This window comes from Staurois parvus, unplaced genomic scaffold (genome assembly GCF_062004578.1).
Source record: "Staurois parvus isolate SC_StPar_1 unplaced genomic scaffold, SC_StPar_1.0 ptg000564l, whole genome shotgun sequence".
Lineage (NCBI taxonomy): Eukaryota > Metazoa > Chordata > Amphibia > Anura > Ranidae > Staurois > Staurois parvus.
The window spans coordinates 10985310-11006229 of record NW_028318360.1 but is presented as its reverse complement, the minus strand read 5'-3'; the positions used below and the strand labels follow the sequence as shown (position 1 = coordinate 11006229).

Below are 20920 nucleotides of genomic sequence, written 5' to 3'. Positions count from 1 at the left end.
GGGCATTTGCCGAGAGGGAGACAGGGAACTTCCATCGGTACGGTACTCCCCTGGAGCGGAGGGTATCCAGTAAGGGATGGAGTTCTTTTTTTTTGTTGCAGAGTTAAGTTGGAGAGGTTCTGGAAGAGCTGAATTTCTGTACCACAGTGTAGGAGGTGCCGTCTCTCTCTGGCGCATCGTAGAATGTCTTCCTTTAGGGGGAAGCTAACTAGACAGCATACAATGTCGCATGGAGGGTTGGTATCTCTGCCTCTAGGTCGAATGGATCTATGGATGCGTTCCATCCATATGGGAGTTGTGGGCGGGCGGCCAAGTAAGTCATTACAAATCACCACCACTGCTTTAGGGACATCCCCTGGTTCAAATGATTCTGGGAGTTCGTGCATTCTAATGTTGTGTCTGCGCCCTCGATTGTCAAGGTCTTCAATGTGCCTGTAGTGATGTGAATGGTTTTTGGTCGCTTGCTGCACCTGCTGTATGGCTTCCGTGTGGTTTCTGGTAGTGAGATCAACCCCTTGCAGACTGGTGCCCAGGGTTTGGAGGTCGCTACGCAGATCAGCTAGGGCTGTAGTAAGAGTATCTTTTATGTCAGCTGCCACTGCATGTAAATCCCCTAAGGAAAGTGGGTGAGCCGCTGTGGAGAGATCATGCTGTCGGAGGCTGTCTCTCACAGGGCTCTGAGAGGTGCAGACTGCTGCTGATGAGAGGGGGGGCAGATGGCGCCGGTGTGTCCCTTTGCTGTGTGCGGAAGAGTTCCAGGATATTTCGGCTTAGCTGTGTACTAGGGGCTCGGGGAGAGCGGGAGGTAGAGGCGTTCCTTTCTGCTTTCCCCATTGTGTGGCGGGTGTAGTCACACTGATACCGCTGGAAAATGTGAGTGCAAGTCCTTGGCAGGCAGGAGCTCCTGATTCAAGCGGCCATTTTGGATAGCGGCCAGACAATGCCCCGCAGTCTGCAAGGTTTAAATGCTTGTTTAGTCTAGTGGTAGAGAAATATGCAGATATACTTACCTTATTCCTCAGTCTGGCTGGATTCCTCCTACCAGCACAACTAGTCCCCTGACCAAGAAGCTGCTTCTCTTCACCAACCCGGCCAGCCCACATCCCGGGAGGGTGGGAGAGTGAAGGAGAGCACTATTTGCCAGGGAAATGAGGAATAAGGTAAGTAACGCTGCTTATTCTATCACTCAAGACAAAGTGAGCATTTAACCGTTCAAAACAGTAACTTAGAAATTAGCTGAATTTTGTAGAAGCCTGGAGCTGCAATGAAAAAAAAGACTATTAGCAGCTGAATAGACTCTCTACTCCTCCCCTTCCTGGAAGATTGCAAACAGTGGTTTGTTGAAAGTCCTAAAATTTACACTGTAGACCAAACTCTTAGTTGTACATGTGAAATCAGTGATTTTTCAACTGTCTGTAAATATCAGGGGCTGATCATTTGTCATGTCATGATGTGTTGACATTTGTAAACCAGTCAAATTACTTGTTATGGGTATTGTAAATGTTTCCATATTGTGTTTATGCTGTTTAAATATTGATTGTCTTAGTTTTTGTCATTTTTCAGATTGTCAGTAAAAAATGTTCTCCATCTGTAATCTTTCCATGTTTTGTCAGTAAAAATGCTGCGAGAGGTTGGCAACACTGTCTGGAACCCGGCTTGTTAAAAAAAATGCAGTTTAACTTTCAACACATCTTTGTTGATAATTCAACCCCCAACCCATGACACGGACTGAACAATGGGTATAATTGTCAAGTGAAAGGAAGATTTCAAAAGTGCATCATTCTCATGCTCAGTCTTGTGAAGGGATGTAGTATTTGTCCAGATTCCCTTTCTGCACTTTTGTGATTCTTGAGAATGCAGTGAGGTGCTGTTAGACTAATTATATTGCTTTAGGAGTGATCTCTATGTATAGAGTGTACATTCTCTGTCAGGTGCTACTTGAGCATGCCAGTAGGCTGTGCTAGAGAGGTGGTACCCTGTGTTATGAATGTTTAATGACCTAGCCAATCAGCAGTTTTGGGGGGCTTTGTGATGTGTGCTGAAGAACTGTTAAATATTTGCTTAACTATTTACTTGCCAAAAGAGAAAGTGAGAGGAAATCCCTCCAAAGTGAAGGAATCCTGGGTTGTCACCAGAACAAGTGTCTCCACTGGAAGATTTCCCCTCTATTACTGTTCTGGTGTCAACCCAAAATTTGGGATTTTCTCGTACTTTTCACTTTCGAAGATAATGGTAAGCAAGACGAATAGTGAGGGTGAATCTCCCTAACGGGGACACAGACAGCAATGAAAACTGGCAGGTGTTTAATTCACTCTCCACTCTATCCAAAACTAGAAAAAAGATTTTTGGATCCCTTCTTCTAGGCTTACATAGGCTTTAAGACATCACTAGAATATTAAAATGTATTTAAACCTAAAATATGAGAATGTATTGTATTGCAGCGTACCTGTGCTTAGATGTTGTTACTGAATTAGTTTTCTTTTTTAGGCTTTTTTTCTTTATTTCCCCATGGCGATCTTGCCAGTAACACACTTCCTGTCCTGTGTGACAACCTTCAGTCCTTGTACTGTATCTATGGAGTATCAGTGTTGACATGTCTCCTGATTTGAAATACAACACCTCAACATCTCCATTGTATAGAGGGGTGGATTGTATAGAGGGGTGATGCTTTGTAGTTCACAGAGGATAGCTGGGAATGCTGATAAGATTATATATTAGTTCGGTGCACAAAAAGTTACAATGACACTGAATTTCTGACAGGATCAATAGGTATATTTCTGCCTAATGCAGCCAAGACATCTAAGAATTGGGAAGCAGAATTTTTTGTCCCTGGGTTTAGATACACTGTAATATCACAGTAGTAGAGGAGTCAGGCCAGTGAATGGTTACCATGTTTTACGGCTCTGTTCAGACTCATATGGCTGCATCTTCTCTACTGGACGTAGCTGTAGCAAACAATATGTGTCAGTAATCCAGTCTATCATTTATTCTACTATCAAATGAATGATACAAATGTTTGATCCTCAAAACATTTCCATCCCATGAAACAGCTTGTGACTTCAGAGGACTGGTTGATGAAAGCTTTCTGAGATGAGGCCAAAATGAAGCAGAACACTGCTGATTAAAATGAGAAGCTTTTGTTGCTTTCCTAATTAGTCTAAGCCCATAGGAGCTCTAAACAGAAGCAGTCATTATTAAAACAGGATTGTATGTTCCTGAAAGTGTGGAACCTGAAAATAAATGACTATTGCGGAATAAAATTGTTCCTGATGGCACTCATGCAGCATAATTGGGAAGAGATGTTATCGCTGAGGCATTACCCTATCCCCAAGTGTATGTGAAAAATAATCGCTTTCTAAGAATGAAGACTTGGCTTCGAATGACTCAAATGTAATTGAATCTAGACATCTGAAGACTTACGAAGTGCCTGTCTTTGCCACTAAGTATATTCAGTCATAATTGTAATGAGTAAACATATTAAATCTATAGACAGGTTGCATGTACAGAAACCAACAAATAATCTCCCTGTCTTTGTGCGGTGTGTAAAGCTCACTGTATCAATAATACAACACAGAAAAGGCTAAGATGAAAGAAGTCCTTGCAGACCTCTTTTAAGGACTGCTGGAAGCAATAATACATTATTACACAGTTAAGAAATAGTTACCAGTCACAACCAGTGTACCTCAAGTAATAATTAATCACACTTCTAACGGGAAAAAATGTTTTTTTGACTTATGGTAAAATCTGTTTTATTGGAGTACATTAAGGGACACAGGAACAGAAGGCTCCTGAGAAAACTAGGTTATACTGCTGCCCAACAGAGAATTGGACACTGGAAAAAAAATGATGTTAATTAGCAAGTGTAACATCCCCCCTCCCCCCCGGACTCACGTCATGCTTTAATTTTGTGCAAAGGCAGTAGCAGGAGTGACCTCAAGTTAGAGGGTATGGAGATCTGTCCCTTCATAAACTCCAAGAAATGGATTTTACCATAAAATCTTTTCTTGAAGCATATTAAGAAAAAAAAGGGGTTCTTCCTTTTTGTTCTTATGACCCACTCTTACTATTGCTTGCTACTACTGCTTGGTTAAAGGTAAGAGGTCTGAGGGAAACAAAGGGAAGTCTTCTTAGCCTCAGGTGTGAAAAATTTCCTAGAAGGTGATACTGCCTTCTTTTGCAGGGTCAAAGGGGTACTCTTCCCAATGGTGACCTCCTACTCCAGTGCTTTGCCAAAAACGTCTTTCCCCATCAAATAGGCATATGCAAGAGGCATTCTTTGTACGGACGTCCCACCATCCAGTACTGAGCCAAAGAGTCCCCCTCAAGCGTACTGAAATGTGGCCCATTCTAAATTTTTGGCTATAATATCTGCAAGCCCTCCAACACAATAGAGTAGGGCTATGGGCATGGGCTCAAGCTGCTAGAACACAGAAGGATCTGTTAGGAAAGATCAAGAATCTCGGGACAAACCCTTGGACCAGACGGCCAACGTCTGGCAGATGGACATCATCGCAATGGCAGGTTGCAGTGCAGGACTTGTGGGGCAAAACATTTTGTAGGAGCAAAGACTTAGGCCAATCACTATATAAGACCGAGACTATACAAGAGTTTCAATAGCAAATGTACTGGAAAAGTTATAATAGGCTTCAGGCTTTTTAGGCAGCCCAAGCTGGTACTCACATGGCACATACAAGGCTAAAAGATATTATAGACCATACCTAGTTTTTTATTTGTTTTTTTTTTTAATTCTGTAGCTGCTAATCTTAATTCCAGTTACAGTACGTATTATTTCATATATTGGCAAGTACAATACAAGAGGTATGCTCAGAAATTATTACCTGTTTTATCTGGATTTGGGTAATTTACTAATGTTTTAATTTGTATTAAAGGATACGTTCACCTTTTGGACAAAAATAATAAATGCACATTTTTTTGCAGGTAAAAAAATGTGCATTTATTATTTTTGTCCAAGGAGCCTGGAAAGCATTGCACCAGCGATCAGTAGATCGCTGATGTGATGCAGGTCTCCTGCAGACCTGTCAGAATATCTACTTGCCGTATGGGATGTACAGTCAAGCAGATATACTGACAGGAAGCTTCAATGAACTACCATAGCGCTGCACAGCACCGTGGTAATTAGTTGAAAAATACAAACCGACAGCCGCTAAGTCTTTCGGGACTTGTAGGCACTCATTCACAGAACTCTGTGAATGAGTGATGCAGTCGTGTGAGCGAAGCCCCGCATGGCCACGCTGTTTTCAAATCTGACAGATATTACGCGGAAACTTCTCCCCATACTATCTGTCAGAGGGAGAGGGGGCAGCGGGCATGGCTGCAGCTATGGGAACATGTTACATGTTCCACCCTAAAAACAGGTGGAACATGTAGCTTGTTCCAAAGGTGAACCTATACTTTAATATAATTAACATTTTTTAAAACATATTTACAAAGAAAAGTATATGATGCCACAGGTTGTGAATTCTACAGCTTTGCCACTGAGCAAATTAGACACTTGCCCAAGAAGCATTACGTTCTCTAGCCATCAACAGCAGAACCTCCTCTAATCACAAGTCTGTTGTAACACAGCAATCTATAGCTTTGTCCTACATTGCATGCTTGTTCAGCTTCTGGTAGAGAAGAGAGAAACTCTGTCTCTGCTCTTATGTGACAATGCTGGGTATCTGAGCAGCGAATCATCACTAGTTATGTCACGTTGCAGGAAAAGCGAGTGAGACATATGTTCATACATACCTAGAAATCCTGGTGGCCATAGAGTAAAGAAGGGGAGTATGTGCTACTTGTGGAGTTGTCCCCTTAAATGTACTTTATCCTGCAAGCTGCAAATAACTGAGCAGCATTATTCAATCATACACTTCTGTGCTGGGATGTCCAGTCTTTGCTATATGAAAGGATACTAAAACTCCGGTCAGTGATGGCCAAGTGCCAGAGGTTAATTCTGAGATCATCCGCTGACATGTACGTCTCACAGTCGCTGTTGACAGAGATGGAATTGACATGATATGTGTGACCATTAGAAAATATCCTCCTGGGAGTAACTTCTACCATCAAATCCATTGGTTTTAAGACAGGCACCTAAAAACAGAAGAATTTATGTTAAAGAAGTTCCTTCTACAGGAAAAGTTGTACTGAAAGTGTTTAGTCTAGGTCTAGCGGTACTAAACTAAGGGCCATTTTAAGACACAAGTTGGCCATGAGCTACGATACTTCAGTGGGGTCTTCACATTCTTTATGAAGTTCAATCTTTACATTTCAAACTAATTTCTTCCCTGTTAGCGTATAAAACCATTCAATTCTTGGAGGAGGCATTGTGGAAGATTAAACTAAACTAAAACAGATGCACACAGAATCTGGTGCAGCTGTGCAGAGTAACCAGCCGGCTTCCAGGTTTTATTGTCAAAGCTTAATTGAACAAGCTGAAGTTAGACGCTGATTGGTTACTATGCACAGCTGCGCTTGAATCTGTGTGCACCAGTTATAGTAAATCTCCTCCATTGTGAGTCATTCACTGTAAGCATTGATTTAGGCTCATGAGTAGGCTTTGGAATATTTGGGTTAAATATTATATTGTGTATATTTTTATTTTGATCAAGAAATAACACAGCATAAAATCTTTAAAGACTGACAGAAGAAAGCCTTCTCTTTAAAGCATTCACTTGGCTCTGTAAAGTATGCACATTCCAAACACCTTCATGTAAGGCTAACCACACACATGAGAAGGCAGAAGTATCTTTTCAGAAATGTGTGGGATCATTTAAAGTCGTTCTAAAGGCTGGACATTTTTTACCTTATTGCACTACCTGTGTGAAGGTAAAAATGTCCCTGTCTCCCCCTCACATTACATTACATTACATTGAGTTTATATAGCGCCAAAGGGTTTGCTCAGCGCTGTACAATAGAGGGGGGGACAATACATGAAACATTACAGCAGCTACGAACAGCACACGAGGGGTAAGAGGGCCCTACTCTTTCGAGCTTACAATCTGGGAGGGAGGGGGTAGTGGTACAGGAGGAAGTGGCTGTGGGGGATGGAGTGGTAGGAGGAATGAAGGAGAGCAGCAGTTAGGTGAGGGTGGGGTAGGCTTCCCTGAAGAGGTGGGTTTTCAGGGAGCGCCTGAAGGTGAGGAGGGAAGGTGACAGTCTGATGGATTGGGGTAGTGAGTTCCAGAGGATGGGGGAGGACCTGGAGAAGTCTTGCAGACGTGCGTGTGAGGAGGAGACCAGGGAGCAAGATAGAAGGAGGTCCTGTGAAGAGCGAAGGGTACGGGTAGGGTGGTACTTGGGAATCAGGTCGGTGAGGTAGTTAGGGGCAGTGTTGTGAATGGCTTTGTAGGTCAGAGTGAGTAGTTTGAATTTGATGCGTTGGGCGATAGGGAGCCAGTGGAGGGAGAGGCAGAGGGGGGTGGCAGAGGTGGAGCGGCTGGTGAGGTGGATGAGTCTGGCAGCTGAGTTCAGGATGGTCTGAAGCGGGGAGAGTTTGCACTGGGGTAGGCCGGTGAGGAGGGAGTTGCAGTAGTCAAGGCGTGAGATAATCAGGGAGTGCACAAGTAGTTTAGCGGTGTCTGGGGTAAGGAAGGTGCGTATTTTGGCGATATTGCGGAGGTGGAGCCTGCATGTGTTTGTCAGTGATTTGACATGAGGTTGGAAGGAGAGGTTAGAGTCCAGAATGACCCCAAGGACTTTGGCTTGCGGGGCGGGATTGATGGTGGTGATGTTAGTAGTGATGGATAGGATGGGGGGGGGGGCGCGGGCAGGAGGGAAGACGAGAAGCTCGGTTTTGGAGAGGTTGAGTTTGAGGAAATGGAGCGACATCCAGTCAGAGATGTCGTTTAGGAGGTGAGTGATGCGGGCGGAGAAAGTGGAGGTGAGGTGAGGGGTGGAGAGGTAAATTTGAGTGTCATCAGCATAGAGATGGTAGTTGAAGCCGTGGGAGTGTATGAGTTTGCCAAGGGAGGAGGTGTAGATGGAGAAGAAAAGGGGTCCAAGGACAGAGCCCTGGGGGACCCCAACAGAGAGGGGGAGGGAAGGGGAGGTGGCACCATTGTAGGAAACGCTGAAGGAGCGTCGGGATAGGTAAGAGGAGAACCAGGAGAGAGCGGTGTCTCTGACGCCAAGGGAGAATAGTTTATTAAGGAGGAGGGGGTGGTCAACTGTGTCGAAGGCCGCGGAGAGGTCCAGGAGGAGGAGGACAGAGTAGTCGCCTTTGGCTTTGGTGGTAAGTAGGTCGTTGGTGATTTTGAGGAGGGCGGTTTCGGTGGAGTGTAGGGGACGGAAGCCGGACTGTAGTGGATCAAGGAGGTTGTTGTCAGTTAGGTGGGCGCTTAGGCGGTTGTAGACTAAGCGCTCCAGGAGTTTGGAAGTGAGTGGCAGCAGGGAGATGGGTCTGAGGTTGTTTGGGTCAGAGGGGTCCAGGGAGGGCTTTTTGAGTATGGGGGTGATGTGCGCATGCTTTAGGGGGGAGGGGAATACGCCGGTAGAGAGGGAGAGATTGAAGATGTGGGTGAGGGAGCAGATGAGGGAAGAGGGGGGTGACTGGAGGAGTCGAGAGGGGATAGGGTCTAGGGGGCAGGTAGTGAGGCGGGCTTCAGAGAAGACCCTGGTGACTTCCTCAGTGGTAGCGGGGCTGAAGGAGTGCAGAGCTGGTGGGGTTACGGTAAGCGGGGTCTTGGGTGTGGAGGGGGGCAGTGCGGTTGCGAGGTCAGAGGAGGGAAGAGATGAGGGGGAGATAGGGGGGGGGAGGCTAGGTGGGGAGGTAGATTGCGAGTTGACTATGTCCTGACGGATAGCATCAATTTTATTGTGGAAATGAGTGGCAATCTCGTGGGCGGTGAGTGAGGTACTGAGTGGAGGAGGGGGGGGAGAGAGCAGGGAGTTGAAGGTGGAGAAGAGTCGGCGAGGGCAGGAGGAGAGGGTGTTAATCAGGTTTACGAAGTAAGCCTGCTTGGCGGCGTGGAGGGAGGAGGTGTAAGTGAGGAAGGCAGATTTGTAGAGGGAGAATGAACGGGGGGACCTGGTTTTGCGCCATAGTCTCTCCAGCGCACGACTGCGACGTTTGAGGCATTTAGTGTGGTCGTTCTGCCATGGTTGGAGCGGTCTGGGTTTGATGTAGCGTGTGGTTAGGGGTGCCAGAGAGTCTAGGGTAGCTGATAGTGAGTCGTTGTACGTGTTAGTGGCTAGGTCAGGACAAGACAGTGGAAGGATTCTGTCGTGTAGGCGGTCGGCAGCTGAGTGGAGGGGGGCCGGGTTCAGGTTGCGAAGGTTGCGGCTGGTGATGGTTTGGCGCTCTGGGGGGGGGGAGTTAGGGGAAGGGGAGATGGAGAACGTGAGGAGGTGGTGGTCGGAGAGAGGGAAGGGGGTGTTAGAGAACTGGTTGAGGGTACAGAGGTGGGAGAAGACGAGGTCCAGGGTGTTCCCAATGATGTGGGTGGAGGATTGAGTGTGCTGTGTGAGCGCGAAGGAGGAGGTTAGGTGGAGGAATTGGGAAGTAGCCGGGCTGTTGTCATTGATGGGGATATTGAAGTCCCCGAGGATGATGGTTGGTAGCTCAGAGGAGAGGAAGAAGGGAAGCCAGGCAGCGAAGTCATCCAGGAAGCGGGGTATGGATCCGGGAGGCCTGTAGATCACTGCGATCCTTAGGGGGGTGGGTGAGAAGAGCCGGATGCAGTGAGCCTCGAAGGAGGAGAAAGTTAGGGAGGGAGGATTAGGGAGGACCTGGAAGGTGCTCAGCGGTGATAGGAGCAGGCCGACCCCACCACCTTTGTGACCGCTCAGTCTTGGTGAATGGGACCAGACGAGACCTCCATAGGAGAGTGCCGCAGGGGAGGTGGAGTCAGTGGCCTGTACCCAGGTTTCGGTGATGGCTAGGAGGTTAAGGGAGCGGGAGATAAAGAGGTCATGGATGGCAGTAAGTTTGTTGCAGACCGAGCGGGCGTTCAGGAGTGCAACCGAGAGAGGGGGGATGGATGCGGGGAGAAGGGGCACAGATATGACTCACTCCCCTGTATACTTACCTGAGCTCAATCTCGATCCAGCATGGTGCCCATCTGCAGCGGCTCTCTACTCTCTCTCTCCCTCTGCTTACAGAGGCAGCAGCAGGAGCCATCGGTTCATATACATAAACAGCTCTCACCACATCCAAACAATGAAGATAAATCTCCATGAAATACAGGGATGGAAGGACAATGTCCTGGTTAAGGTGGAAGGAAACACCTTGTCTTTGTATAGACTAAAAAAGATTCTTTAGAATACAAAGCCACTAGCTAAAAAAAGCCTCACAGAGGTGATGGCATTTTGGAAGGCAACCTTTTTAGTGAGAGTTGACAGGGGACTATCCTTTAAAGGTTCAAAGGTTAGCTGAGTTTTGCCACTTGATGGCAGGCAGGGTCAAATGTTGATTCAGACTAGATTACAGAAAGGTCAGGATCCTTCCCACAGAGTATTTCTTGGGATTACATTTTAATGCCTTGCACCAGATTATGCTTTCCAAATGCAATGGTGGAGCTTGTGTGATTTTCTAGCTTTTAAAATGAATTACCAAATCATAAAGACCCATATCTCATAGGACCAGGGCTTCAACAGCCACTATGAAGCAGGGTGATAACCAGTCCATGGTAGAGAAGATCTGGATGATCTGAAAGAGACTGGGCCAGTTCAGTGTGATAAGAATGCCCTCCACCGTAATCCTGTAGCTCAAATGAGGAAGGAGTTTCATAGGAGGAAAAGCATAGATCAGGTTGTACTGATCTCATGGAGCAACCAGAGCATCCACTACTACTGACAAAGGTTTCCTGCATCTGGATACAAACGTACTATGTTGCTTGTTGCATCTGGAGGACATGAAGTCTACCTTGCACTCAAAGGGTGTCCAGGACTCCACCGCAGCCAGAACAACAGAACAAAAGATTTTCCTGACGCCAGAGCTGGATTCCTGGTCAACAAAACCAATGATAACCTAGTCTTGGGTGTCAGAATCATTGGGTGGTCCATTAGATTGCACCATCTTGTTCCATGTAGATATTATGTTGAGTTGCAACGTTCTGGAGTGGAATTGGGAAAAAAGGACTGTATCGGATGAGGTGACCATCAAGCTCAGAAGTCTCAAACAAAAGCAGATAGTTAGATGGTTCCTTGACTGTAGAGTCCAAAATTGGGAGTGGAAAGTCTGGAGTCTGTCTTGTGGAAGAAAAACTGAAGACTAAGCAGCATCTAGAATGAGACCCAGATACTCCAAGTGATGAGTTGGTTTTAACACTGACTTTTGTAGGTTCAGCATTCAACCAAATTTTTATAGAGCCTAAACAGTCCATTGGACATTTACTGACAGTCTTTATCCCACTACAGAAATGCACTGAGAGCACAGGAAAGCTAGCACTAGGGCTAGGGCCAGCATCCTCGCAGTTCATTGAGAACCACAAGCCATCTGCTGCTGTGGAAAATGGTACCTGTAGTACATTAATTCACAGATCACTGTGGGGGGTGCAGGGGTGCAGCATGTTATATGTTACACTCTAAATATAGGTGTAAGGTGTAACATGCTCCAAAAGCTGAACTCATCCTTTAACTTAGGAGATCTGCCACAACAGCATGGAAGTCTCTTAGTTTGTGTGGAGACACAGTCAGGTTGGAAATGATGAGGTAAAAGTAGAGGTCCAAACTCTAGCCTGTAAAATCTGGACATCACCCCATGTATCTGAGGTGTCTACTAAAGCCAACAGACATACCCCCACTTTAAATAGAGGGGGTATCTTTTTACGGCAAAAACTAATTTTCTGTGGGTAGATTTAGGAGTTCAGAATCTTTTTCTTCCAGGCATCCAAGTCCAGTTCAGTCGCAAAGGGAAAATTTGTCAATTTCGCTAGTGTGAGTCTTATGTTTATTTTCCTGGAGCAAAAAAGTGCTTTTTTCCCACCAGTGATATATTTTATAAAGTAGTGTAAGGAAACACCAAAGAGACGTTCTCTATCAAAGGGCAAATACAGCAAGAATATTTTGTAATGCTGTTCGGCAGACAAACAGCAAACCTCATATTAATAGGAGACTCATTCTGGAGATTGAACGACCACAACCACTAACCTGTCAACGCAGGAGTGTAATGTGAAAGGTATAGGCTCAAGCATTCAATAACTAACGGTGCACGTTTAGGAGATATTTATTTTACCTACAGGTAAGCTTTATTATAAGCTTACCTTTAGGTAAAAGTAAAAAAAAAAAAAGAGTTTACTACCACTTTAACTGACAACTTGTAAAAGCTTTTAAAGCATCATCTATGGACAAATTTGGATACTGACGTTTGTCAATGTTTTATAGGCACACATCATTTTAATGCTTGATGTCTACTCATGTTGATCTCATATTTTATATTTTACCAAAATATGGGAGTATACTGTGTTTGTGTGCACTGAAATTAAACTTAGTATATTTTTTACTGAAAATCTGTGTTTGATTGGCATGTGTGCCAATATCATGTGACTTAAAAAAAATGTCACTTCCCCCATATTATTCTACAGGCTCTTTGTTTTGAGAAAATATATACTATTTTGGGGGTTGACAAATCTTCAGGCCTAAAATGTGCATTTTAACATCTGTGCAAAACTGAAAAAATGGCTCTGGTAGCAAAGTGGTTAAGTTTAGGGTTTACATCAGCAGACCGAGGCTCCTCGGGCACAAACTCATCCAGGATGGAAGCCTTCTCATCAAAGAGAGCATCCTCGGCTAAGTGCTGAGAAGCTGCTACAGCTGCAGAAATGTCAGGCAGAGACCCTGGGGGAGAAGGCATGGAAGTATGCTTATGGTCTCTGCATTATGAATCAGCTATCATGGCAGTGATTTGATTTATAAAATCTAGCATAGCTGTGTAAATGTATCTCTGAATAATGCAAACAAAGGGGCTACACCTGAGGGTGCTAGTAAAGTCTCCAAGGAGTGTGTGGACTCAAGCAGGGGACAACGATTCAGGCATCAAAGAGGGGGAGTCATCATAAACTTGGCCTTGACCTGTAAAGTGCTCTGCAGGTAACAAACCAGTACACGAGGTGTCTGGGGCGTGCCAAAAACAGAGTTCAGTGTCTAAGGGTCACATTTCAGGTCAAGCCTGCAATCTTTGGTCCAGTAATGGCCTCCAAAGTAGTACCAAGATTAGCCAATCTAAATAGCTCCTTAGGAGCTCAGCTCAGCAGTGGAATGATGAAAAGAAGATTGACGTATATAAAAAGTCTTGTAGAGCAATAAAAAAGTGTCCAGTAAAAATGCTAAATCTTTCCCCAAAAAGAAAATACATCCTTCCTCCTAGGACACTAGTAAAGCATGCACCTTGGTGGGAGTAGGAGGGGTTATACCTTGCTTGCCAATGGCTTTTTGTTTGCCAGGACATTATTCCTCCAGTAAGCAACAGTATAACCCAATTGTCTCTGATCCTGTGTACTTTAAGGAATAATGAAAAAAATAAATGTCTATGCACCGGGAAGACAATCCTGACATGAACTTTATCTTGGAGAAATAAAAACGCACTTTTGAATGACTGAGAATCAAAGGAATAAGAGTTGCCTACAAAGCTCACACTGTTCCACAGCAAATTGTTTGTCTCCTAATTAAAATAGACCAGGGTTTCTTAACTGGGGGTATGACCCAAGTCATGGGGATATGGATCTGTAAATAATTTAAAAAAATGACACAGGATTCTATCCATTATTCAACCTGAAATCAAAGTGGAAAAATCAACTTGATGTGTCAAATGTTGTAACATTGTCAGTAACTGTACCACGATTCCACGTTTAAACAACAGCAAGAATCTCACTTGTTTAAGTTAGCTTGTGTTTTTGTGATTTCCCCTTTATATACTGTATATAAGACTATATAAGATACAATCCTTGGGATTCTCTTTCTTTCCCCGCTATTCATACCTAAAGTGAACCCAAGCCTATGACATATTTAAAAGTCATGCTGATACCTAATAGTCATGATTTCCACAAGCTGGTGAAGAGGTATTGGGAAATATTGGGCAATCCATTGGAGGTCTCTAATAGTACAAAAAAGTTTAAGAACCTCTGCTATAACCAGTATCTGAAGTATTCAGTGCACAACCTCATGCCCCATAGGTTTAAGCAGGGCTGCTATTAGAAACCATAGGGCCCCATGCAGCCAACCTGACAGGGCCCCCCACATCAAAAAAACCCACAGCTTACTATGCTTCAGTTATGAATGAACACAGTGAGTGATGGATACTTATCACTCATTGTGTTTATTCAGGAAAGAAAGGGGCTGGCAAATGTGACATATTTAATATAATATATAAAGTGTAGCGCTAAACACCGTATTAAAAAAAGTGACCGTCCACCATAATCAAATACATTTCCACATCAAGAAATGTCCATGATGATCAGGAAGAGCAGAGTGAAGAGACAGGGCAGCTATTTATTTTGGAACATACTGCACTATTGTTTTTTTTGTTTTCTATATACCGCTACTAATGGAGAGTGAAGGTACAGTGGAGCCATAGTAGTGGAGTACTGCCATATAGCATGAATATGTTGTGGGATTGATCCCTTTACGCACTTTTGGTTTTTCATTAAATTGAGAGCCCAACAGTTCCGGTAAGGGCTCACTCACCTGTGGTCACCAGAATTAATCTAGAGTGTCACTCTCTCTTCAACCCTGTTGGATAAGCGGGTCTTTCTCTTCTTCTCCTATTGTTTGAAGCACATCCATTATCATGGACATTTCTTGATGTGGACATTCATTTGATTATGGTGGGCTGTTAATATTTTTGAATATGGTGTTTAGCGTGCACTTTATATATTATGTTTACTGTGGTTTAGTATCTTATACTTGTGCCAGCTGCTCGTTTTTGTTTTATATTTTCCATCTAAGCGCAGAATCACACTGGGTTTGAATCTGAATTTGAATTAAATGTGACATATTTACCGAACCCTTGCTCCACTCTCCATCCTAAAGGATCCTATTGTGTGCTTACAGCTGCTGGTGATTGAAAGAGGAGGGAAGCCGGAAACATTGCAGTGGTGGGGGGCCTGGAGAGCAGAGGGAAATGTATGGTGTACAGGGTGGGTGATGGGTGCAGCAGAGGGGCAATTAACTGAACCGATCTCTTGTGTGGCTCTCTCTGCAGCAGCTGAAGCTTTCAGATGCTGCAGAGAGAACAGGGGATCGGTTCATGTAATTGCAGTCTCCTGGTCTCCTACAGTACACAGAACATGGAAATGCAATTATTTTAGTAAATATAAACTGCTAAATACCTTTTCTCATCAGCAGTTAGGGCACTATTGTGACTTCTGTCAGTGTTCAGCTGAGCACTGGTTAAAGTTTGTAGGAGGAGTTTTCATTCCCCTCTCATTGCACTATGAGATTGCATAACCCCTGACCCTCTTTCTGGCGAGTGCTGATCACAGGCACCCTCCCAAGAAAAAGAAAAAACTCTCTAGCTACACACCAAACTGAGCATGTGCAGAGTGTCCCCGAGGCTGTGTTCTATCAGGACATGAAATGGGGAACATGGAAGAAGGGGAAGATCAGAGAAGACAGGATAATACAATTATTTTTACACAATGCAGAGGATTAACCGTTTAGGATCCACAGTGAGCATAACAAGTATGCTTTACTGCATATACAGACTGATTTTAGTATTGTGGGTTTAATAACCCTTTAATTATTCTGACATTACCAAGACTTTATTCTCACCTGTAATGAGGTCACCGTTGACAGGTCCTTCATTTTTCCTTCTTCATCTTTAAGGTTGTAGCCTTCCGGCCTTTTGTCACGTTCACTGATTTTCCATAATTTGATTGTTTTATCTGGAATTCATTAAAACATTGATGTTACCTGAAATCATCCTAATCAATATTTGTCCTCAATTGAAAGGGAACTAATATACTATTTAAACCTGTTTAATCTGCCTGGATAGAAATCTGGTAAATATTCAGATTCTTCTATATATATTATTTCTATATACAGTCATGGCCAAAAATATTGGCACCCTTGCATTTTTGTCATATAAGGCACCACTTCACCTAGAAAATGTTTGCAATACAAATGTTTAGGCATTCTTTATTTCTTTTGTTTGTATTGGTATGACACAAAAAAGTGGAGAAACAAAAATCCAAATCTGACATATTCCAGCTAGATAACTTGCACTAGGCGCTCTGCAAAATAAACTATACTTTCTATTTTAAGTAGAACATTCCTTTCTTACAGTTTAGTTTTGTATTCAGTAGAATAGATTAAATCCGTTTCTGATGAAGATGCATTGCTTTGTCATTAGGAAATGAACTAAACGAGCAATCCTTTGTGCCTGACTACATTATTTCGTTCCAGCATATTACTGCAAAATAGGTTTTGATAGCAGTGTTTCCTCATTTGAAAAAAATGAAAACCAGGCAGATATAAAAGACCACCATTTAATTTAGTTATGTATTTAAAATAGTTGAATGGATTATTAATACCACTAGTATAAGCCGTCTTTACACTTCATGTAATTTTGTGCATAGAACTCAGATTGGAAGAGGAAGGACCCAGAATGTAAGCTAATAGGGAACTACAACTTGGAGGCTGCGGCTCCACCTCGCCGTGGTAGTTCATTGAGAATTACAAGCTGACAACCGCTAAGGCTGTCAGGACTTGCATTTTCTCATTCACGGAACACAGTGAATGAGTGACGCAGCTGGCCACATTTATTAAAAATTTTGACAGCTAGCGAGGGGGAAAAAGATCCTCCGCTAGCTGTGAAAACGAGGAAACGGGGGAGCGGGGTGGGCAGTCTGATCACAACATGTTACCACCTGAATACGGGTGTAACATGTTATGAAAGGTGAACTTATCCTTTAAATGTTACTAGTTCAAGGCCTAATTCACTGGATGCTTTGTACTTTGTAATTTTAATTTTCTTCCTCATTGGTATGGTCGATCCTTCTTTTGTATTTCTCCTGCCCTGTGGTTTTTTTTTTACAAAAAAATTTCTTCAATAAAATCTGAAAAAAAAAAAGTTATAGCTCTTGATCTGTTCTGGACCAGTGACCATAGCATTGAAGCCAAAAGATCAGTATGAAATCCATTAAACTAGCATTTTCACTTGCAGTGGTCAACAATGATATTCCATGTATTTCTCTATCCAGATGTGCTTATGGGAGAAGTATGGCCAACACTCTTTTGTCTTCTGTCCTGTGACATCACTCAGCAGGTCCAGGCTCAGGAATATGCTTGGTATCTGCCCAGAAGCCTGGAGCGACACCTTGCTCAGCCTTTCAGCGATCTGATGAAATCCATCCCCTCCCACCCCCTCCACAGTCTGGTGCTCCAGTAAGCACAGGAGGGGAGAGCAGAGAGCTGATGACTGCCAGTCACGGCTCTCTGCTCAAAGTGAAGGTGGAGAACTGAGCAATCAGCAGTGTTTGATCACTAAGCTCTCACTGCAGAGCTGGCGGAGTACAGATGCAACATTGGATCGATGCTGCATCCGTCTAGGTGAGTATAAATGTTTATTTTTTTTAAATCTCAAACTTCTCTTTTAAGGAAGTGTCTGGCCTAGTTCACTATTGCAGTGCCATAAAAGTCAAAGTGCTTGACAGGTAACATTCTGTGTTAGAAGCTCTATTCACATATAATCACTAAGATGAACAGCTGCAAGCGAACAACGGCAGTGCTGGCCACTGATTTATACAAAGTACAATCAATGGCCAATTTCTGTGCACTCCCACAACCGCTTCTGGGCAGCTGTGCAAATGTAGCAGCCATGCGTCTGTAGGCCAAAAAAGAAAATCATTACTTTAAGGAGTTTGCTTCTCCCTTCCTATATCTGGGCCAGAAAGTGAAAGAAAATCTCAGCAGAACGCAGACACAAAAAAATAAAGCCCTACCTGGTAAGGGTTTCAACCCTTCCCTACTCTATCCAAAACAATATAAATCATTTTTGGCTATATGGTATATATACCTTAAGATTCATTGAAGCTCAACCACTTGGTTTTACCATCTCCCAGACCCTTGTGTCAGTTTTATTACTACCCTAAACGCCTGCCTGAACACTGCATGCAGCCACTCAGAGCCGTATGCATGCTGTGGCTGAGATGTTGAGTTTTGGGGCCCTTGCAAAAAATAAACAGCGAACATGACCTATGTAAGCCTATGGAGGGCGCACCGCAACTTCCCCGCAACCTGCATGCAATGATTGTAGTTGCAGTTGTGCTTTATTTACAGGCTTAAATCAGACGGTGAGGAGGCAACATAACGCCTCCTCACCACCTGTCAAATGCCCTCTGAAGAGTGATCTGAATGCACATGTGAACAAGCCCTTAATGTTCAGTTCTGACTGGGCCGCTCGTCTTACAGCATGCAGACAGTTAACACTCCTGCCTCTGTGGAGGAGCATACTAACAAACATTATTTTCCATTTCTAGCAGCACAGGAGGCAGATGATCTGCGATCATACCATTTGTTGACAGAAGGGAGTGGGCTGCATTCTGCTGGGGGAGCCATTTAATCTTGTTAATTTTTTCTTCTATTTCCAAGCTCTTCAAATAATCAAATTCCGGCTCGTGGCTCTGGAACGTGCTGTATACATTGTATTCCCCCTGACTGCAAGGTCCATTCTTACACTGTACAGGAGAAAAGAGAAACAAACATTTCTTATTCGCCATCAGAACACTAGTATCGTTATGATAAATGCCTGAGTTAGAAGCTGTGGACAGAAGCTGCCATTATGAGACTCACATGTTGTAACAGACTGAAGGGCAGTTTCCTCTTTACAGTGATACTCAACACTATGTACAGGGCCTCCTCTGTTTATGTAGAAGAATCTGATTTGGAATGTATAAACAAACTTTTTGTGTTTAAATGTACTTAGCTGCAGAAAACCAGGCTAAGGCCCTACGTACATTGGGCATTTTCCCCAGTGCATGGTGCTCAGGTGTAGGCAGAGGGCACAGGTGCACCACGCAGCCCTGCTGTCAGCAGCCTGACAAACTCTATGAAAGAAAGAATGCCCAGAATGCAGACTTCTTGTGTTCCAGGTATTCATCCCTGGGCATGTACTGCCCTAAGGGCCCGTTCACACTACAATGCAGTGCGGGAGAGCTGCAGTCATGCGTGGATTCCTGCACAGCATTCCAATCACAATACCCTTGTGATCTTCAGCGGGAGTCAGTTCAAAGTTAATGGAGAAGAATGTTACCAGCATGCATCTCCAAAGTGGGTTCAAAGCTTTATTAAGTGATTACAGCCTCACAGGACAACTTCATCAGGCTGGTGACAGGGTCCTGTGAGGCTCTGAAACATTGCTCTTGCTGTAACTATGTGATCACTTAATAAAGCTTTGGACCCACATTGGAGATCCACGGTGTGCTGCTGACATTCTTCTCCTCTGACTGCTCTCAGTTTCAGCCGATGGTCGCAGCAGCACCTACTTACACATACAGCCATCTTTAACCTCCCTGGTGGTCTGATTATGTCAGTATTTCTGTGCTCAAAGTGGTACATTGTTTTCAATGGAAATATGTTGTTTTTTTATTGTAGGCCTGTAATTCTTAGGAATAACTCACTGAAATCTGTCCGAACAAGAGTCACGAAACCATAAATTATAATATAATAAATAATCATAAAAAATAATAATAAATTTAATTCAATAATATAATCAAACCAAAAACACTGAAATTTAAATATAGCGCCAAGTTCGCACATCGCTGAGCTTAGTCGCAAAATCGTTTTCAGTGTCTGATGACGAATTTGCCCACGAATCATTATCACTCAATTCTGCAAGTGGTTCTGATTTACTATCGCTGTTCTCTAGCCGGTCTAAAACCGATTTTGACCTAAAGGAACGCTTTTTGGACGCCATGGACGTTTCTCAGTTTCCAGGCAGAAAGAACAGTAAAAATGCAGGCAGGGCACAGGACAAAGCACTCGGGACAAAATGTATGTGAACTAGTTTGATACAGTAATGTTTTAATATGTTATTTTAGTGTATTTAGTGAATGTCACATTTTTACATTTTTGCATTTCCCGCCAGTTCTGTCCCCCGTACATCCCGACACTCGCAGGGAATGGAACCCAGAAGACGGATGCCATCATCGGCCGGAGGAGATGGCCGGGAGAAGTCCTGGAGATGAGCACAGGATGAGGAGACAAGGGAGCTAGAGTGCAGGAGGTCATGCGAGGAGCGGAGAGTACGGTTGGGGTGATATTTGGAGACAAGATTGGTGATGTAATTTGGGGCAGAGTTATAAGTGGCTTTATATGTTATTGTTAATGTTTTGAGTTTTATCTGTTGGGCAATGGGAAGCCAGTGGAGGGATTGGCAGAGAGGGATGACAGATATGGAACGGTTAGTAAGGTGGATGAGTCTGGCAGCAGCATTCATGATGACTGAAGAGGGGATAGCCTGCGATGAGGTAGGCCAATGAGGAGGGAGTTACAATAGTCAAGGCGAGATATAACAAGGGAGTGAATAAGTTGCTTAGTGGTTTCCGAGGTTAAGAACGGTTGTATCTTGGAGATGTTGCGGAGGTGAAGTCTACAAGATTTGGACAGTGATTGGATTTGGGACTGAAAGGACAGATGGGAGTCCAAGATTACACCTAGTACCCTGGCATGAAGGGAGGGACTGATGATTGTGTTATTGATTTTGATGGAGAAGTCAGGGGGGGAATACTAAGTGCTCAGTTTTGAAAAGATTGAGTTTGAGGAAGTGGAGTGACATCCATGCCGATATGTCGCTTAGTAGATGTACTGTAGTGTTTAATGTTTAGCTTCAGTTTGGATAATTTGTGAGACTGCACAACCTGGCCAGTACATATACATAATCAAGAATTATTTTGCGGGGTCTTATGGCCTGAAACTCTAGGGCAGGGGTGTCAAACTGGCGGCCCTCCAGCTGTTGCGAAACTACAAGTCCTATCATGCCGCT

The 20920-nt window shown here is 43.8% G+C and overlaps 1 protein-coding gene across 4 annotated transcripts in view; it reads right to left on the bottom strand.

The window, feature by feature from the left end:
* PPP2R2C (protein phosphatase 2 regulatory subunit Bgamma) overlaps positions 1–20920 on the bottom strand; it is a 236908-nt gene that overhangs the window by 53981 nt on the left and 162007 nt on the right. For all 4 annotated transcript variants that reach the window (XM_089691602.1, XM_089691604.1, XM_089691600.1 and 1 more), the window contains 3 exons: positions 18449–18614; positions 15709–15821; positions 5916–6093 (listed from right to left, as the gene is read on the bottom strand). In XM_089691602.1, the coding sequence (XP_089547728.1) occupies positions 5916–6093; positions 15709–15821; positions 18449–18614 (457 nt within the window). The remainder of the gene's footprint in view (positions 1–5915; positions 6094–15708; positions 15822–18448; positions 18615–20920) is intronic.